The sequence below is a fragment of the Tyto alba genome, unplaced genomic scaffold (assembly GCF_018691265.1).
Source record: "Tyto alba isolate M040663 unplaced genomic scaffold, T.alba_DEE_v4.0 Super-Scaffold_1, whole genome shotgun sequence".
Classification (NCBI taxonomy): Eukaryota; Metazoa; Chordata; class Aves; order Strigiformes; family Tytonidae; genus Tyto; species Tyto alba.
The window spans coordinates 7,093,226-7,113,501 of NW_024881261.1; the positions used below are offsets into that span (position 1 = coordinate 7,093,226).

At 39.9% G+C, this 20,276-nt stretch overlaps 1 protein-coding gene across 1 annotated transcript in view; it reads left to right on the top strand.

The window, feature by feature from the left end:
• The window catches only part of EIF3A (eukaryotic translation initiation factor 3 subunit A), a 35,783-nt gene extending 19,537 nt beyond the window's left edge, over positions 1-16,246 (top strand). Inside the window, exons 14-22 of the mRNA XM_042787192.1 lie at positions 1,638-1,751; positions 2,034-2,156; positions 3,147-3,300; positions 4,347-4,531; positions 6,279-6,367; positions 10,729-11,480; positions 12,831-13,005; positions 13,457-13,626; positions 14,970-16,246. Of these exons, the coding sequence (XP_042643126.1) occupies positions 1,638-1,751; positions 2,034-2,156; positions 3,147-3,300; positions 4,347-4,531; positions 6,279-6,367; positions 10,729-11,480; positions 12,831-13,005; positions 13,457-13,626; positions 14,970-15,211 (2,004 nt within the window). The 3' untranslated portion in view covers positions 15,212-16,246. The remainder of the gene's footprint in view (positions 1-1,637; positions 1,752-2,033; positions 2,157-3,146; positions 3,301-4,346; positions 4,532-6,278; positions 6,368-10,728; positions 11,481-12,830; positions 13,006-13,456; positions 13,627-14,969) is intronic.
• Positions 16,247-20,276: the final 4,030 nt, after the last annotated feature.

Consider the following 20,276-nt stretch of genomic DNA (forward strand, 5'->3'; position numbering starts at 1 on the left):
AAGGTAAACGGGTTAAAAACCAACTGAATTTTAGTATCAGTGCACAGATCTGTTGTATTTAATGAAATTGATTTGAAAATAGACCCTTAAGCTGCATGTGAACTGAGTCTTAGATGGGAAGACTTGTAATTCAAAAAAGTTCAGAGAGATTAAATGTTCACATGTGAGACCGTTACAGAAAAGCTAAATTTAATTAGTTGTGTTAGTCCTCACTGAAACAGAGGAAATTCCACTGCAAGAGCTCTTCTAGAAGGGAGAATAGGATCTGCCTGAAACTTGAGCAACTATAAAAGTGTATGTTGTCATAGTAAATACAAATATATAACATGGGCAAGGTGAAACTCACCCAAGACTTCTGTTTCATTATTGAGTACTGTCAGAAGTTGTATGATAGAGTTGGTAATTCAGTTTATTTGCCGCTTTCTAGTATCAAGCCAGTTTTAACTTACTTAAAAAGGTTCCAATGAGGATCTTTTTTGCTGTAGGCTTTTAAACCTGATGCTCATACTGGACAAAGTAGCAGAAAATTAAACAGAATTAGTAGTCACCTAGGTAAATATGATCTATCTGGAACAATCAGCACAGCTTCTATAAAAGAACTGTAAGCCAGGGCTTCATCTTGAGTTCTCTGAAGCTGTCGAAACAAACATAGGAGTAAGGATGGTCAGGTTCGTGTAACTAAGTTGGATTTTCCAAAAAGCTTTTTGCAAAATTGTTCACCAAAGAAATCTTAGCAGCTGTGGGGGTGAGAGGAAGAGTCTTTGAGTGAAGTTCAATTTACATAGATATAAAATACTTTGTGTAAGGAAAGCGGGGGGGGGGAAAAAGCCACCAATCTTTAGCATCACTTATTAAATGATGGTCTCCAAACTTAACATTCTTAGTCAGCAGTGAGAACTTGGTGGTTCTGCATCTTGAGCGATGTGTACAGTTCTGGTCTCTTTATCTCAAAAAGGACATGGTTGAACTGGAAGTTTGAGAGGAGGCTGACAAGAATTGTATCAGTGATGCGGCCTGCCTTCTGTGTAAGAAATATCTGTGTAAATTAGTACTTCTACCTCGGAAAGACTTCCGGAGAGAGGATGTGGTAGCAGTCTGAGAGTGTACCTGCTGTAACAGCTGACAGTGGGGAGCAGTTGTTCTTGCACTGACTGAAAGGGATAGTGAACTAGGAAGCATGAGATGAAGCTGGCAGGAGCCACATTCAGAACTGTTTGTAGGTGGAAGGTGGGTCCTTGTGATGTGAGCCACGGACACGCAAGAGTTCTTTCCAAAGTACGTTGCTGTATAGGAAAAGCTGCTTTGAGTTTAAAAGGACAAGAGGAGAAATCTACCTCTAAATGCCTACTACATACAAAAAAGTTTCAACACAGGAAATGCTGGGAACTGAAAATTGGTGATGCTTGAGAGAGTGCATTGTAGGAGTGCACTTAGTTGCGAGTGGTGGAGGCAGGTTCTTGGTTAGGTGGACCTTTGATGTGTGGCCCAGTGTGGTTGTTCTTATTTAACAGTAATACATCAGATATATTGGAGAAGTCTCCAAATATCAGGGTTTTCTTTGGAGGATGTTGAAGATTGAGTCTTCTGGGTTTGGTCTTTGCAATCTGACATGCTAAAGGTGTGTTATCTTCATTTAGATTGACTATTTTGAAAGAGCAAAGCGATTAGAAGAAATTCCTTTAATAAAGACTGCGTATGAGGAGCAAAGAGTACATGATATGGAGCTGTGGGAGCAACAGGAAGAAGAAAGGGTAAGAATTTTTTATTCAGATGATAAATTACATTTGTGATAATGAAAAATAGTGCGTTTTGCACTTTTTTCCCCAGCTCAATCCAAGGGAAGAAGGGAAAAAGTTGATATAAAGAATGAAGTGTTACCTTCACAATTTCATTGTGCTAGTGGACAGCAGTATCTTCTGTGTGGGATCTGAAAGAGGAAAAGATAATTTCTCTTTCTAGTGGCTGAGGTAGATTAAATGCAAATATATAGTAAGTTTTTACTTTGTAATACTTCATATGTTTTCTATTTTTAGATCACCACTTTGCAGTTGGAGCGTGAGAAAGCCCTCGAGCATAAGAACAGGCTTTCAAGGATGTTGGAGGATAGAGATTTATTTGAAGCCAGGCTCAAAGCATCACGACGAACAGTTTATGAGGTACATGAGATATGGTATTGTACTAAAATATTCCTCTGAAGTGAGGAACTAAACTTGGGACCCAGTGATTCTTCATGAAAACTAGAGACAAATTAGTATCTATAATGGCTCAGAATTATGGAATTATTTATTTTCTTTGATTAAAAAGAAAAAAAATAAAATTCTTGCACCCATTCTTAGATATTATCATTTACAATTTTTGACAACTTCTGGAATAGTTTATATGGAAAATAAGACAGGTAAATTATTTCTGTACAGCTATTATTAAGAGATCATTGGGTAGCATATGAGCAGCCAGCTGTAACTGTACAAGTACTTGGACTTACTGTGGTGGTGGAATAATACTGACAGTAATATCGAAGCCAGTAAATAGATAGAAATACTCGTCTATTGCTTTTATAATCTTTTTGTTTGAATCTGGAAATTATTTTGACAGTTCCAAGTATTCTTCAAGTCACCTTTTATGTTTGCAAAATTTAACAACAAATTAGACCATGAGGGCAGGGAAAGAACTGTGCTTTTGTTTCTTACCCTGCATTTTAAAAATTCTATATTTACGGAGGCTGTTTGTAGCTTTGATTACTTGCCTATATTGCAGTAAGACCTGGGCAGGGGGAAAAAAAGCCAAAGAGGTATTATGTTACAATAAGTTAAGTAAGTGCATATGATTATTTGCAACAATTTAAGTAATTTTAAGTAATGCAATTTAGGTACAGGCAAATTATTCAGGTAATTCCTTTCCTGAAAATGTAGATGGAGGACTAAAATTGTGCATGGTGATTGTCTTCTAAGTAGAAATATATTCCTTTAGACAAAATCAATTGCAGAAGAGGTTGAAATGGCAAACAGGTAGTTGTTTTTCAGTGGAGCAAAGTTATTATGTTGTAGTTGGTTTTTGTTTTTGTGCAGGTTTATTTAGCAATTTGTGTAACTGCCTAGTTCTTAAACATTACAGTTCTGGTGTTTTTATGTGTATTCTTTGTATTTCAGGATAAACTCAAGCAGTTCCAGGAACGGTTAGCAGAAGAGAGGCGTAATCGTTTAGAGGAACGCAAGAAACAGCGCAAAGAAGAGAGGCGCATTACTTATTACAGAGAAAAGGAGGAAGAAGAACAAAGATTACGAGAAGAACAGCTGCTTAAAGGTACAATTGAGAATGTGATTACTTTATCCTTTGTATCCTTGACCCATTCCAGCTATGTACACAGCTAACTTCTGGTTTCCCTGTTTTATGATATTGGAGGAAGTTTTTTCACTTTCAGTCAGTGGTGAAGACTGCGTTCATTGCTATTAGATACTGTACCTTTACATTTTACCTAATGCACCTTGTGAATGCTTACGTGTGCAGCACAGAGATGAAAGTAAAGCTTTATAGGTGAAAAGGAAAATGAAAGCAAATGAATGCTTCCTGCTCTCCCCTTCTCCCAGATGTGAATAAAGGAGGAGATAAAGTAAGGGAAGCTAATGAAAAACTGAATCTGATTTTAGTTGTTCAGTGTGAGTTCTGGCCATTTCTTTGTGCACATCTTAATGGGAATAAAAAGGGAATATTTGTGTCAGATCAGGAACTCAAGAATCATAAGCGACTCACACACCTTTCTTTGTGAATTGCTTTGTCTGGTAGCCTGTTTGAGGCTTCAGAAGAGAAGAGGTGCTAGGCATCCTGTAAGGTAAAATTCTGTCCTACTTGTCACTTGGTGGATGAAGATTTTATGTGTCAGTTTATAATCATGCAGTATTTAAAAACCAAACAAACGAAGAAGCAAGCAGTCCTGAATATCAAATTTCTGACACTGCTAGATGACTTTTTTTTTTTGTTTGACCTTTTCTAAGGAAAGGATCTTCTACTATGCTTGAGGTAGTTACCAATATTTTAGCTGGCACACTTGTGATCTGTATATCAAATTAACATACGGGTATTGGAACATTTTCTTTCTCGCTAGCTGTTGTTCAAGATGTTACATTAATGGATGTATCAGGGTTCCTTTTCCTATTTCTTTCAAGTTAGAATACTTCCAGAAAACAGGTTAGTTCAATTCATCTTGTGAAATGCCTGGATTTTTTAAAATTTATTTCTTTTTAAGGAGGAGTCCAAAGGGAGAGATTGTATTTTGTAGCCCTTCTGTGGATACAGCAACGTAATGGAATCTATATTGGTAATATCTTCTGTTTATGTTTCCAACTCTGCAGAGCGTGAGGAAAAGGAGCGCATTGAGCGTGAGAAACGTGAGCAGGAACAGCGTGAATACCAGGAACGTGTCAAAAAACTAGAAGAACTGGAGAAGAAAAAACGTCAAAGAGAAATGGAGATAGAAGAAAGAGAGCGTCGTCGAGAAGAAGAAAGGAGAGGCCTGGATGACCCATTTTCAAGAAAGGTAGGTAACATCTGCAGGTTTGTTTTCATTCTGGCTGCTCCTTCTTCCATAGATTATGTGGAAGATGGTAGCATTGCAAAATTGTAGGTTAAAATTTTTTAAACTTGTATCATAACTGGCTAATTTAATAGTGAAGTTGTCACTTAGTTTCGGCTCACTATCGGGATCTGGAATCTCTAGTTTAGTAATAAAGTAAAACAAACTGCTAAGATATCCAAGCTATTTAAAAGCTAAACTAGTAAAGACTAAAAAGTATATTGAATAAAATTTTCTTTAACACAAAAGAAGGAAAGCTATATTGGAAGCAAGTGTAATGACTCATGCCAAAGTTAGGAATTAGAGTAGATATTGAAGGAAAATCCCAGACTAAGCATAAAAACATAATTTATATTTTATAAGAAATATGCAATAACATAAAACATAAAAACAATAGGTACGTGCAACTTCTTGTTAACAAATATAAGTATTGGGGAAAATCATTATCCCAATCCAATAGGAAACAGAAGAGTTATTTGCAAATAAATGTTTAATGATTTAAAAGAACTTAACTGAATACCACAAACCTACATTCCTACTTTTTAGAACTTACCAATAAAAGAACTAGTTTTAAATTTCATCCTCCATAGCCATTGTCTTTGTTTAATGCATACTTCATTGAGTAACACTATGAAGATAAGTGATCAGAGCTTGTATAAATCGTTTTGATGGTCTGTCAGGTAAATAATCATCATCAGTATTTGTCACATAAGAGGTACTTCTAGCCATGGGCCCTTTGATTATATGTAAAAGCTGACTCAGGCTCTGAGAGAGGTATCTGTACCCCTTGAAAATACCATTTGGAGTTTTGGGATTTTTACTTTGCTCACCCTTGTTTGTTGGGGTCATTTCAGAAGCATTTAAGTACACAATCATAGAGTAGTGGATCTGCAAGATCTTGCGCAACCTGCGTATTTCCCCATAGTGAAGTGTGGACTTTGACAAATAAAAACACTTTTCAGAGAGTGATTTAAAACCAGAACACCCTTTTATAAAGAGGTTGTATGGTTATGTGAAATCGGGTATTTTATATAGTCTACTTAATTTTCTTCTTGTGGTGGAATTAAGGAATAAGCAACTGTGTTAGAAATAGTTTAAATGGTTTGTCTTTGTCCAGCAAAGAGAAGAGACATTTTACTTGTATTTAATAAGGGAAAAAACCCAAATACTGCTCTGCCCTGCATCTGAGCAACCTGAATCACAAATACCTCACCTGTTCTGTGCATTGAGGTACTCAGAAAAAAATAGTTTCTGCTACAGAGGGCTTTCAGTTTATTCAATTACATTTATGTTCTGATTAGAAAGCACAAAAGCAAATAATTCTTTGCATTCATTCCTACTGTCATTAAGCAGCAGGAAAGTGACACTGTTAGAACCTGTTTTTTGTGTTAACAGGTGGTAGCTGTGGTTCACAGTAGCTATTCTTCATACACTTGTTCATAAACTTTTTAGTGTACTTGCATATATCCCACCCAACTAGTAAAGTATGTGGAACAGAGGGAATCATACTGTTTTTTAAACTGTGCCAGAAACAATAAAGTTAGCCGGTTAAGACCATACTTAAGTTATTTAAAGTCCTGATGGATTCCCTACAGTGTAACAAGGGACTTTTTCATGACACAGTATGCTCTGAAATGAGTAAATTATATGTTGAAAAATCTTCCTTTTAAAGTATTCAGAGAGAATGTTCCTAATTTCTTTTGACACACAGGAATCTCGGTGGGGTGACAGAGAGTCTGAAAGCTCCTGGAGAAGAGGTGGTGAGACAGAATCTGAATGGCGACGAGCACCAGTGGAAAGGTAGTTATTGGGTTACTAAGCACCAGTTGTACTGGGCTCAAAATATGTAGGCTCCCTTTTTGTTGCTACTGCTAAAGCTGTGCACTAACGAATAATACGACTCTACACCTTGAAAGCTGCTTTGTAAGGATCTCAATGAGAGAAGTTTTATCAGTCAGATAACGTTCCTGTTCTATTTAGCTTAGATATGTGAAAACTAGCAGACATCGTTCTGCCTGTGATAAACAACTTACTTGTTTCCTTTTTTTCAATTAAAAATTTCTGTCCCACTCAAACATTGGTGTCAGTTGTATAAATACAGATTGGGGAAGGATGACAAGCAAATGCAGAGTTCCTGGATGATGAAACTGAGATTTTCCACTTAGAAAATTGGCAGTAATATATAAAAATAGTAAAGTCAGAATTCAGAGTCACAAACCAAGTCCCATAGTGAGTCACAGAGCAGAAAATATGTACCATAAACTAAAACAAAGTTCTGAAAGACTGTTGAACAGAGAAGGAAGAATATTCTGAAGGTACTGTGTACTTCAAAACAAACAAACAAAAAACCCCAACAAAACAAAACCAGCACAACAAACCCACTTGTTAACATCTATATATTTTAGGAGTTTTGGATGTGTTCATTAATAATGAAGACGGTTTATACAGGTGTAGAAAATAAGATCTTTAACATTTTTCCATCCCTCTGGTCCACAACAGGATGAGCTGTACCTAAAATATTTCTAATGGTGCGTGTCTAGTTGTTCTTAAAAGCATGTGCCAATGGAGGTACCACCGCTTGTTCCAACTGGCAGTATGTTTTAGTGCTTAATTAGCCTTCTGGGTAGATAGACTTTTATAAACATCTAACCTTAATTTCCAGTGGAGCAATTCAAATCCATTACAGCTTACTCTGACTCCAGTGGAAGTAAATTAATTTACTCTTTCTCTCTCTAGTAATTTCTTCTAGAGTATTGGAAGATTTCTTGATAAACAAAATAGTCTTTTGGTCTTTCCTTAAAAGATGTGTTGCCATTTTTGGCAGTGATCCACTTTCTCGTGAATTGCAAAATCAAAAATTGGATGAAACTCCTGGGTGAGGCCTTTAAATAATAACAAACTGCAGAAGTGTTTAATGCATCTATTCATAAGCTTCAATGTGGTTTTTTTTTTTTTTTTTTTTTTCCACACAGAATGATACCGGTGACCCATATGAATTTTTTAATCGTATCATGGAGTTTTCCTGAATAAGTGTTATCTTAGTCATTTCTCATCCAGCTTTTGTAGAAATTGAGCTGAGTGACTTCTAAGGAATTAATAATCCAAAATACACCTAATTTTATGCAGCATGTTCGGTAAAAGTTTCCTTCTGTCTTTTACTAAAAGGAATATACTGAGTAATACTAAAATGAAATACTGATAGCAGTCAAAATTAATATATTAATGGAATTTTAGGTAAAGCGATATTTCTCAATTATTTTCTTTTTGCTGAATTTAGGAAATAACAAAGTAAAAGTGATGATGCTCAGATATAATGGCATAAGAAAGGTGTAATTCTGCATTCTTTAGTAGCCCCTAGTCTACCTTCAGTTGGATTTTAACCCTAAAGGGAAAATGTGTTGGATACAAAGACAGCAGTGCAAACCTAACTGTGAGTAAAGTAATGCCAAAACGTATTTATGAATAGAGTGTTAAAGGCAATAACATTGAGGACAGAGCATCAGATTTAACTTGTACAGGTACAGAGGTCCTTACAGTCATGGAGCAACCAGTTCCACTATGCAGCAATCCCCATAGTGCTGTATTCCAGGTGTTCAGCATGTTCCCGTGTTCTTGGTCTTTCCCATACCATGGCTCCAGTTGCAAGAGAAAGCAGATTGCAGAAAGGCAGAAGAGTTCAGCAAGGGCTGTCTCTTGGACGGCTAGTGACTTTGTTAGGAGTTATAACTAGACTGTGAGTATTTGCTTTGTTGTACTTCACTGTGCAAGAAAGGTAGTTATCGTAAGAAACAAGAGAGGAAAATCAAAGCAATGAACTAATCTTACGAGGAAGAGAATAAAGTTCCCTGATATTTGTGATTGCAGGAAAAAGAGGTTAACACGGAAGTGCTATGTAGGAGTTAAATTAAAAGCCAGTTGATTTAGTAGAAAAAGTAATTTTATGGTTGTACCTCTTGTTCTTTTCTAGATCACAGAAAATCTGTAAAATGCTGTCAGGAGCTAGACACTTGCTAATTGAAACAGTGAAATGGCAACTAATATAGACCTGATATTCACTAAAAGTGGTATGGCAGTGCTGCAGGCTGTCATACTTAGCACAGCTCATTAGAGTTATTACTGCCACAGATTGCTATCCCAAAGGATCAACAAATCCGTATGTGTTTACGGTCAAGAAATACTAAAAAGCCATGTGTAGTAAAAGGGAGTTGACCTCTGTTTTATGTCTGTGCTGTTTGTGCCTGAGTTAAAACAAGCAAAAAAGAAAAAAGTTACAAATCTCTAACAGTGGTAGGTACTGTAGTGTGAACTTTGCCAGCAAATTTCTGCTTTATTTGGTAAAGCTGTCTGCGTGCTTGCAGGTCTTGTAGATCTGTGCGTAGGGTTTTTAGAGGTTATTGAAAAATGGGTTCTATAACAGAAACTGGATTGCATTACTACCAGTGACTGCCATTCAATAATATTCTAAATATTCATGCATCCCTCTGTTCTGATTAATTTATCAGATGCTGTTTGACTCTTAATTTCAGTAAACTTTTAAAGTGGGAGTTAAGTAAGAGTTCTAAGAGGGAAGGGAGGACAAAAGCTGAAATAGGAACACTAAAGTTGTCAAACCAGAAAAAAATGTAAAATCAGAGGCAAAATCTCACCTGCAACTAATAGGTTAAAAATTATAGTAGTAATAGTTTAAAAATAGATTTTAAAATCCTAAAACCCTGAAACAGTACTGAAGTATGAATGAATTAAATACTTGTTCATTTGATGAACTTTATAACCTTTTTTTCACGTCTTTTATATCAAAATAATCAGATACATGTCTCTTGTATCAAAATAATCAGATTTTTCAATGGTGATTATCCAGTTTGAGTCTAAATGGAAGTTAACAATCTCCATGTCATGTTTTTATCTCACAGCTTATTGGTAATTGCATTCTCCCTTATTCTTCCAAAACTGGGAAATAGGCTGCTCACAATTGCTCGAAATTCTTGAGATGCAAAGTTGTCACAAACTGTTGCCTCTTGTTCTCACCTCTTTGAGTCCTACATCTGTTGTTTTGTAGCAAGTCATTGATGTTCTTTTGTTTACATTTTAGTAGCATAGAGGATTTCTAAACCCGAAGGGGTGTTTTGTTTTGATTTGGTTTGGATTTTAGTTTTTGAATCCATGAGATTCAACCCCTGTGCGGTTTCTCGTCTTTTGCCAAGAAGCAGGTGCCAGTACATCTCTATGATGTACTATTCCTTGTTGCTTATTATTGCTGAGGAACTAGCTCAGGAAGGTTAATTTCCTGAAATAAAGAAATTAATCTGGTGACGAAGCCAAGGTCTGTAGTCTAAATGTATGTGTAAAATCGTGTAGCCATTGAACTAAATGGTGTGTCCAGAGAAATGACGAAGAGCGGGAGGCTCTCACAGCTGTTCAGCGGTGTCTGATCTTTTCAGTGTTACAATTCCAAATATATTTCAAAAATGAAATGATGACTCAGTAGCCCAGAGAGAACTCTCACCAATTCTTTACTTCCCACATACATCCTAGTAATGAGAGTCTGTGCAAGCACTGATGGCCTGTCAGAGCCTCGTGCACCCTGCTTGCTGTCAGGCAGCAGCACTGGATTGAGTCGTGAGTTTACTACGTTGTTCTTGCCGAATCTAGTTGTGGATGCTTGTCAGTGAAAATATTGCCAATCTGTGGGGCTGGGACTGTGCCAAAGAGTATGAAAACAGGGATAGGACTATAGGGCTGGCATGTGCGTGAAGAAGAGGGATACTTACTTGATGGTTGTGGGTTTTTTAATACTTTGAGACTTAGCTCGAGTTTGTCAAATGAGGCTTGGTGCAGAAACCAAACCTCTTCTCTGTTGTGTTGCAGCAGATAACCAACAGGGGACTGTAGTTATCCCTGTCAAACTGTAGTTTTAAAGGAGATGGTAAACTGTTCAATCTTCACTGAAGCTGTAGGGATGGTGAGCTGCCACTTTCCCAGAGCGATGAAGGCAATTAGAAAGTGTGTTTGAAAACTGCAAGCTCTCTAAATGTGTTTGTAACCACACGTCAAAGTGGACACATTCAGAAATGGCCTTGAGGGGTTTGATCCTGTCGATCTAACGTGTAAAGCTTTCCTGGATGTCAGCTTCTACTTTTTGCTCATTCCCTGTGGTTTTACAGAGATTGGCGTCGAGGAGAAGCACGAGATGATGAAAGACCTTTCCGACGAGGGGATGATCTGCCGCGACGAGGGGATGATCTGCCGCGACGAGGGGATGATGTGCCCCGACGTGGTGCTGCAGAAGAAAAGGAGCGTCCTTCTGTGGAATCAACAGAGGACAGGCCACCGAGGCGCGAAGGGGATGAGGACAGGCCACCGAGGCGTGAAGGCGATGAGGACAGGCCGCCCAGACGTGGACTGGATGAGGACAGGCCGCCCAGGCGTGGATTGGATGATGATAGAGGGAGCTGGCGGGCTGCAGATGATGACAGGGGTCCCAGACGTGCTTTGGATGACGACAGGCCACCCAGACGTGCTCTGGATGATGACAGGCCACCCCGGCGCGGCTTGGACGATGACAGAGGCAGCTGGCGTGCAGCAGATGACGACAGAGGACCCAGGCGTGGGCTGGATGACGACAGGCCGCCCAGACGGGCTTTGGATGACGACAGACCGCCCAGGCGTGGGCTGGATGATGACCGGGGCAGCTGGCGTGCTGCTGATGATGACAGGGGTCCCAGGAGGGGGCTGGATGATGACAGAGGTCCCCGGCGCGGGATGGATGACGACAGGATGTCAAGGCGTGATGATGACCGGGGACCATGGCGCAGCGCAGATGATGACAGGCTCTCCAGACGAGATGATGACAGGGGTCCGTGGCGAAGCGGTGATGATTCAAGGCCAGGTCCTTGGAGACCATTTGGTAAACCAGGTAAAATGTAACGGTAGAACGATCTTCCCTCCAAAGCGTGTGTTAACCTAGTAGGTAATGGATGTCATGTACTCAGTGCCAGAGATGGGAGAATCTAGTCTGAAAATGTCTGGATTAACTTGGCTAATGTGGACACTCCTTTACTTAGTATAGTTAAGCCTTTTAACTTGGTTGAATTAAAGAAAAAAGTAAAAATGCAGCAGTGTCTGTTGCCTGGAAGATTCCTAAAGGTCATGTAGTAATGCTGGTAATTTACCTGTGTGTAGGAACAAAATATATGAGTTGAATGCTCTGATGGGAGAGAAACATTCTCACTAGATTAGCACACCCTGGGCTCTTTCCCTGCCCCCTCTGTATGTCTGAAATGAACTTCCTTCTAAGGAGGATTTTGATACATCATTCCAGTGGGATTGGTTTTGAGAAGCTGTTTTTATGTGTACAAAGATATTCCAGTTTTTACCATTCCTTTTTTGCTTTTGTGTCTACCTTTCTTGAAAATCCTGCTTTGAGCAGGAGTTCGGATTAGATGGCCTTCTGAGGTTCCTTACAATCTGAATTATCCTATTCTTACGTAGTTTTATTTCTAGTCTTAAGTCTTGTTGATGGTGACTAGAACAAGTGTTTCTGATTCTTTTCAGATCTGTTGATGACATTTAAATGTTAGATACCATTTTGATTTCCTGGTTCTTTTTATTCAGAGTTATGTATTCACAGGTGTCACATCAACTTTTACAGACACTAGTTCTGTAATACAAACCTGTAGAAAGTTATCGTTAATCTCAAAACTCACACTCCAATAACTTTTTCTTCTTTTCTATTTAAAGACAAAGCAGGCTGCATAATAAAGAGCTCCCACTCATAACTGAATGATATTGCAGGATGCACTGTGTAAATAGATGGTAAACAATACTCATATTTTCAAGTAGTGCTTTAAAAAGGAGTAAGTTCTTAAAAGATTTGCTTGCCTAAAGTCTCCTCACTCATAGATTTTCACAAAGGAATCTGCTATCTAAGCTACCCCCTTGACTTCTTCCAGCATTTGTTTTGCACAAGACCCTTGAGGAGTTTGTGGTTTCTAACTGAAAACTGCAGGGTGTGATCAGCTCTGCTAAACTGTCACAGGCAGCCCTGATAGATGAGGTATATATTACTGTCTTTATATTCAACATTTTCTGCAGTGTTTTCTCTATGGCTCCCACTCAATGTGAACACTTTTTACAAGCATCTGGAGTTGGATCCTCAGGGATCAAAACTTGAAGAACTAGTTTCTGTGAGAGAAGTAAAGGATTCTTTGTCTACAGAGAGATCAGAGGTCAGTCACAAATTCCTTTGACTGTTTCTTACTTACAGGGGGATGGAGAGAACGAGAAAAGGCTCGTGAGGACAGTTGGGGGCCTCCCCGAGACTCCAGACCTTCAGGAGACCGTGAATGGGATAGAGACAAAGATCGTGATGAAAATGAGAAAGATCGTGAATTTGACAGAGAGAGAGATTTTGATAGAGATGATCGCTTCAGGCGTCCCAGGTTTGACTTCCCTGTTTAAATACTTCCAGAATGTTTCTGTTTAAAAAAAAAAAAAAGGTGCCCTGATGATAAAGAAATAATGTAATAATGTGACATTGCTGAGCAAAAGGAACAGTGGTTGGTTTGTACGAAATTAAGTACTGTGAGGCAGTAAATGGGTAGTGGTATTTTGGGGCCTTTTTGGTTTGTTATTTTTAAGATGATGTTAACTGTTTACAAGAGGAATCCCAAAAGACTTTACTGTTTTGATTTCTTTTTTTTTTTTTAACCTGTTATCAAGAGAATTTCCTGTTAGGTTTCAGAAAAAAAAAACAAAAGGTTTTGGAAGTATGTCAGTATGTTAGAGACCCACTGGGCCTGAAAATATGTGTGTTGATTTGTCATTGCTTCTTCCCATAGCAAAGGTAAAATCTTAACATGTAGTCTTATTTTATGTTTTGAATGGCAAAAGGGATGATGCTGGTTGGAGGAGAGGACCAGCTGAGGAAAATTCTAGCTGGAGAGATTCAAGTCGTCGTGAAGAATGGGACAGAGGTGGTCGTGACATGAGAGATCGACGTACTGATGACAGAGATCCACCCCTCAGAAGAGGACCACCACTGAGATCTGACCGCGAAGAACGTAGGTTTCTTTTAGTCTTCCTAAAGGCTTACATTCATTATAGGGCCTTCATTTACTCTGACAGTGCTAGGATGTGGGAAAATGTGAATAACTTCTCTTTTCAGCCACTTAAACTCCCTTTGCATAAGCAAAGTCATGGAAAGAAGCTTTAGTGTGAGTGAGAATTCTTCCTTGAATCTTTAGTTGTACTCTTCTCTAGCATAGTAGCATTTCACATCTGCAGTAGAAGGATAACATTTTAAGTATGCTGTTTTCATTGCAGGATTATGTTCAGGGTGACTGAAATTCTTGTACTTAAATTATCAAGACAGACATCCCAGAAAGGAATTTCTGGCTCATTTCTTAAAAACATTTAAATATGAGGAAAATATTTCCGAACAAGGCCTTATGGGTTTCACACTCTTAATGATACTGATTTTGGTGAATAACCTATTTTAATTGCATACATTAATCTGTTTTAATTATGTACATTTATTAATCCTTTTCTGTGTTCTAAAAATACAGTAATAGCAAATACATTTAGCCTGAGATACCACATCTTCCAGTTCTGGCATTCTCACATTCAGAACCTCATTTGGTCTCTGCCCCGCGTGTGGGTGCTCCCGGGACGTGGGTGCTGGAGAGCAGGCTGGGACAGAATACCTCGTACAGGACTTCAGCTGACAGAAAGGCTGAGGGTTCTTGTTGTGAAGATTTATATTTTTTTTTATTTAACTAATTGTTTTTACTGCCTCTTTTGGTATTTGACTGGTGTGGTGTTTGACACCGCTCTGCTCACACATAGCTGGGGTAGAATTCCTAACATCCTTTTGGTGGAAATGAACAGTTCTTCATATAGTAAAGGATGGTGAATGCTGTTACCAGTGGAGTCGTGTAATGCCTCTGATTTCAGAAGGCTGAAGAGTAATTTTCTGTCTTCTGAGACAATGAACACCTAAACAGTCTCCACAAGTGTTTTTAAGTTAGGATTTTCTGCTTTCAGAGTTCAGTCACTTCCAAGGAGATGCTTTTGTGCTTTTAATTCTGATAATAATACAAGAATATATTTTTACATCGTAAAACCATGTACGTGAATAGAACATTCTTACTGCAGTTATTGTGTTTTAAAGATCACACTTGGGTTGCTCACAACAATCTTGGATCTGAAAAGAGGCTTGAGCAGTTCCTGTCCGTTACCTCACTATGAAACTAAACTGCGTTTGGTTCTCATCATCATATTACCTCTTGGCAAGATTGAGAATCAGTAAATCAGACTGTTGGTGCTGGACATATTTGTTTAAACTCTTGAAGGCTGTTGGTGGAGCATGACAAAGGTGATTTTTATTGTCTTTCTGTATTTGTAGCAAGCTCATGGCGGCGTGCTGATGATAGGAGAGAAGAACGTGGAGAAGAACGTGAAACTGTTCGGCGTTCAGCTCCTGCTCCTGCTGCTCCTCCAGCTTCTGCTCCCCCACCAGCATCAAAAGATCGAGAAAGGGACGGGGAGAAGGAGAAAGGTTCCTGGAAAACAGAAAAGGAGCGTGAGCCCCTTCGCCGTACTAAAAATGAGACAGATGAAGAAGGGTGGACCACTGTACGACGTTAAGTGAAAATCACAGAGTTTAACCAATGTTTTAGCCTTGATTTGATCGAATCCATGGATTATATTTGTGCTTATAAACATTTGGAATTGGAATTGTTTAACAAATGTTTTGAGGTAACATGAAAGCATGAGCTTGAATTACTTACTCATATAGATTGATCATGCACAAAACTCACAGCAGAAGGTTGGAAATTGAATGCCAGGTTTTGAAATTTCAAAGTGATGCTTATTTCATGGGTCATTTGTTGCTAAAATAAAAAGAAGCAAGCCCAACAGCTGTCTTGAGTAATGCTTCTATCTCACACCAAAACTGGCTGACCTTTTTATTTTTAGTCTTTCTTAATTTGGAATGGGGTATTATTGTCACAGAACATGCATTTGAGAACACCTCTGTTCACACAGTGGAATTATTGAAAAAGCAGAGCTAAATCAATTTCCATAATTAGCCAAAAAAATGTAAAAGCCCTCTTTTACATAGGTATCTTTGAGGGCAGGCTGTTTCTGAGACATATTTTATCACTATCTAAATTCAGTAAGTTGTTTAAATTTGAATTAAATACAATAAACATTATGAGCATTAGCTACACTGGGATCTTTTCTGTATATTTACTTGAATGCATAATGCCTGTGAGGCCATTTTGCAGTCATTGTTCCAGTAATGTATACTGCTGCAGTGTACAACCACAAAACTTCAAGCATTTACAATTTTAGTGTTTTGGTAAACATATGGCTATGTATTTTCTGTTGCCAATATCACAACTGCTTCTTCCATTACTGGATAATTCATGCCTTTCAAAGATTTATAAATATTGTCATATTTAAAATGTGTGGGTTTGGAGAAATTGTTGAATTTTCCCCCAATTCTTTGTCTTCAGGGTCAATTCCTTCCCTTTCCAAAAAAGTGATTTGTAGTAATGGCTGTGTTGACTTCAATTTTGGGGTGCGGTAACAGCGATTAATTATCTGGTCATACTGAAGCCAACACAGAACTTGCTGCTGTGTGTTTCTTCAATGATAAATAAACAACTTAAGGAATTAGCTGCTACGGCGTCTTGATTTTAGTAACTTCCTGCAATGTGTGTTAATGCAGAACAGCTGTTGAACAACTCTTTTCTGTATGCACACCTGGTTTTGTACCACCTGAAGGAGAATGTGAGAATACCTGGGGTAACACCTGGGGTAGTTTCTTCCTGAGAAACCTGGTTTAATTTTAACGTGTGAACAAAGGTTGCAATGTTCCTCTTGTCCTTTTCCTGCCCAGTTTGGAGTTACTCAGCACCACTAGGATTCTCAGGAAAAGCTTGCTCTCAGTCATCTGAGGGGCAGATTTTTCTGTCATGTCACAGACTTCCTTCAGAGCAGTAGTGTTTTCCAAGAAAAAAAACTGCTCTTTTTTTGTCATGCTGTCCTGTGAAAGCTGGAACTAGAGAATGGCAGCTACCCACTAACGGAAAGCGCTTACTGGATTTGGAATAGTGGGTGCTGCTGCTGTTCAGCTACCTCTTACTGTCCTTACGTTCTGTGTCACAGGACCATTCCTGTTACAAGGGACCCCGGGATTTCGCTTCACCTCTGGCTGTGAAATGACTGTTGTTACTTGAAACCATGTTTCTCCAACGTGGTCTTGAAACCCCCCACGGATGTAGACCTCACAACCTCTCTGGGAAACCTCTTCCACTGCTTGACTGTTCCCAGACTGAAAAATCATAGCAGGGTTTGGGTTGGAAAGGACCTTTGAAGGTCATCTAGACCACTCCCCTGCACTGAGCTTGAACATCTTCAATGAGATCAGGTTTCTCAGAGCCCCATCCAACTTGGCCTTGGGTGTTTCCAGGGATGAGGCATCTACTGCCTCCCTGGGCAACCTGCTCCAGTGCCTCACCACCCTCATTGTAAAAAGTTTCTTCTACCTAGTCTGAATCTACCTTCCTTTAGCTTAAAACCATTACCCCTTGTCCTGTCACTACAGACCCTTTCTTATAAGCCCCCTTTTAAATATTGAAAGGCCACACTAAGGACTCCCTGGAGCCACCTCTTCTCCAGGCTGAACCACCCCTTTCTTCATAGGAGAGGTGTTCCATCCCTCTGATCATTTCTGTGGCCTTCAAAAATTTTAACTCTCTCTTCAGCTTCTGTCCTCCTGCCTGCACTGCTGCAAAAAGTCTGAATTTTCCCGCCGAGTTCATGGTGGGTGCTAGCTGGCTGCTGTTAGGCCTCCCCAAAGCCTTCCCTTCTCCAGGCTGAACAAGCCCAGTTCTCTCCGCCTTCCCCCCACCCCCAACCTGTGCTCCAGCCCCACTGGCGTGTTGGCCCCCTGAACTTAAATTTGGCAATGTCCTTGTACAGGGGTGCTGGGACCCAAAGCAGCAGCCAAGATGAGGGGGATACTTTGCTCATCCGCAGGCTCCAGTCCTGTCCCAACTGCTGGAGATGTGCTGGCCCGTGCTCAGCTTTTTGCCTGCCATTGCAAGGGCGGATCCCTCCGGATGGCAGCCCTGTCCCAAACGTGACTGGTCCTCTCGCTTCAGTGGCATCCACAAACCTGCTGACAGGTTTCCCCGCTCCCCCCGGGTCCTTGAGAAAGACACCAGCCCCCCGTGTCCCCCCACTCCACGTGCAGTCCAGCCCCTCCACCACGATGCTGAGCCACAACATCCAACCATTTTTCCCACCCGCCTCATTCCCTAGGCTGCAGCATCCTAGCTTGGGTACAATACTGTGAGAGCGTTGAAAGCCTTGCTAAAGTTGAGATGAAGAACATCCACTGCTCCTTCCCTCGTCCACAAAGTTATTTTGTTGTAGAAGGCAGGTGAGTCAGGCATGATTTACCCTCAGTAAATCCATGCTGACTGTTCCCAGACACCTTCTCCTGCATGTGCTCAAAAACATGCTCTGAAATTAATTCCTTCATGATCTTCCCAGGGACTGAAGCGATACCAACTGGCCTGTAGTTTCTCAGTTCTTCTGGTCTTTTCTGAAGACGGGTGTAACACTGGCCTTTTGCCAGTCATCAGGGAGATGTAAAGAGTGATTATACCTCCAGTTACATGTTTTTAATTTTATCCAAGCAAAGCCATTTTTACACAGGAATAAATGTCAGTGATCATTGCACCTGCTAAAGCTCTGTTTCCAAAGCCGTGTTCTTAAATTCTGTTATTTACGGTTGTGATATTCTTGCCAACACGTGTAAAGTTCTCAGGACTGGGCAGCTTGAGAAAAGACCTGCAAGATATGAGCTTTACAGACATGCCAGCGTCTTTATTTTACTACTTGATCATTTTAGACAGAATACTAACTACAGTGACCAAAACCCAGTGCTGACCAAAGCTAACAGCAAAAACCTCCATCTACTGCCATAATTATACATCAGCACAAAGTTTGGTTACCTGAAAACATCGATGAAAAATGAATTCTTTGTCAAGCATCACTGTGTTTGATTCGTGTTCAGTTAAACATTAAAATTTTCAGTGAACCTTAGAAGAACACAGACTGTCACATGCTATATTTAGAAGGCAGAACTTAAGGCTGTTGCTTTGGATGCAATCGTTGATCGATTAAAACAAATCTCCAAGAGCAGAGCAAGGCAGGTGATGAGGTATGAACAGTTCAGCTTCTTTCCTACTCCAGGAGCAGCCCGGAGACTGACCCCCAGCAGGCAGGCAGGGCTGAGGACTGTCAGGGTGCTCAGCAGATGTAGGGTATAGGCATTTTAATTATGTTTTCTCTAGGGTGCCTTTGTTCTAAAAAATAAAATCCAATGGGTATTTTTGGAGAACTGGCGGACCAGGGCAGGGACAAGGAATGAAGTGGTGCCACTCCAGGCTGGGCACAGCCACAACGGCATCTCGGGACACGTCATGACCCTGGTGGTGAGCAGGGTCAGGAGCTCGCTGGGGAGCCACGGTGCGGGCAGGCTGCTGGCCAGCCAGGAGGCCAGCACCAACAGGAGCAGCCCTGGAACTCTTGTTTTGCTGTAAACAAAGTGCATCTTTGTTGTTTTAATATCCATGGGCTGCTGTCTCTGAGAGGAACAAGTTTTCCTTCTGTAACTAAAAGGTACCCTTAAGTTGTATAAGCCTACAAAGTGAAGGCGTCTGTTAGGTCAGTGAAATGCAAGATTCAAAATTTACCTGTTATTCAGGCACCCACCCTGTGTGGTTTACTGCAGACTTGCAGGAAGTAGGCATGTGAGTGGCATAACACCAACACACAGTTCTTTCCAATTTGCCACAGCAGGACCAGCTAGAACTGAAATGCTCTACACTTCGTCTGGTCCTCGTCTTAAAGAGAATTATTAATGCATTTAATTATGGTAGTATGGAGATTCTACAAGCTATTCCACTGCTTTTTGCTAATCCAAATCTCCCTTGCTGCAATTTAAGCTTTTTTTTAGTCCTTTCACTCTTGGGCAGGAGGACAATCTACTGGCTTTGCGACACCTTTTTCCATATTTAACATAATCACTTTCCGTTTTGCCCAGACAACAGGCATCTTAGAATTATCTTCCTCCCCTTGTGACCATTAGCAAATTATCTCCAGTATATATTAACCTATATACTTGGTGGGTCAAACTGGCACACCTATGGGAAGGAAAGACATTTTCTAGCCATCCCAGTTTAGCCCTATGGCAAAGCAGCTACCCGAGGCACTCTGGCCAGCAGATTGAGAGCAAACTCTGTCCAAATAGGATTTCCACTAAAGATGGGTACAGACTCACCTGACTTCAGCTCAGCTGAGTTAGATGCATCTGAAAGTAGTTTTTAATTAGAAGTAGCTTGTTTTTTGCCAAGACTAGTATCAACCAAGGATTCTTATAGGCTATGCAATATTGTGTTCATTCCTCTCACCAGAATATCACCACAGAAAAGATTCCATCACTTACATGCTTCGGAATATTTCCCTGTAATAAAGTGATTCTCTGAAGATAATGCATTTGGTTTAAACAAGTGGCCATAATATTCTGATTTGCAGATGCCTGTAGAATAAATGAAAATAGTATCTGACTTTTCTTAAACCTCTTATGTGGAGCAGCTCCAACCTGTGCTGCTTTCTCATTAAGCTATTTGCT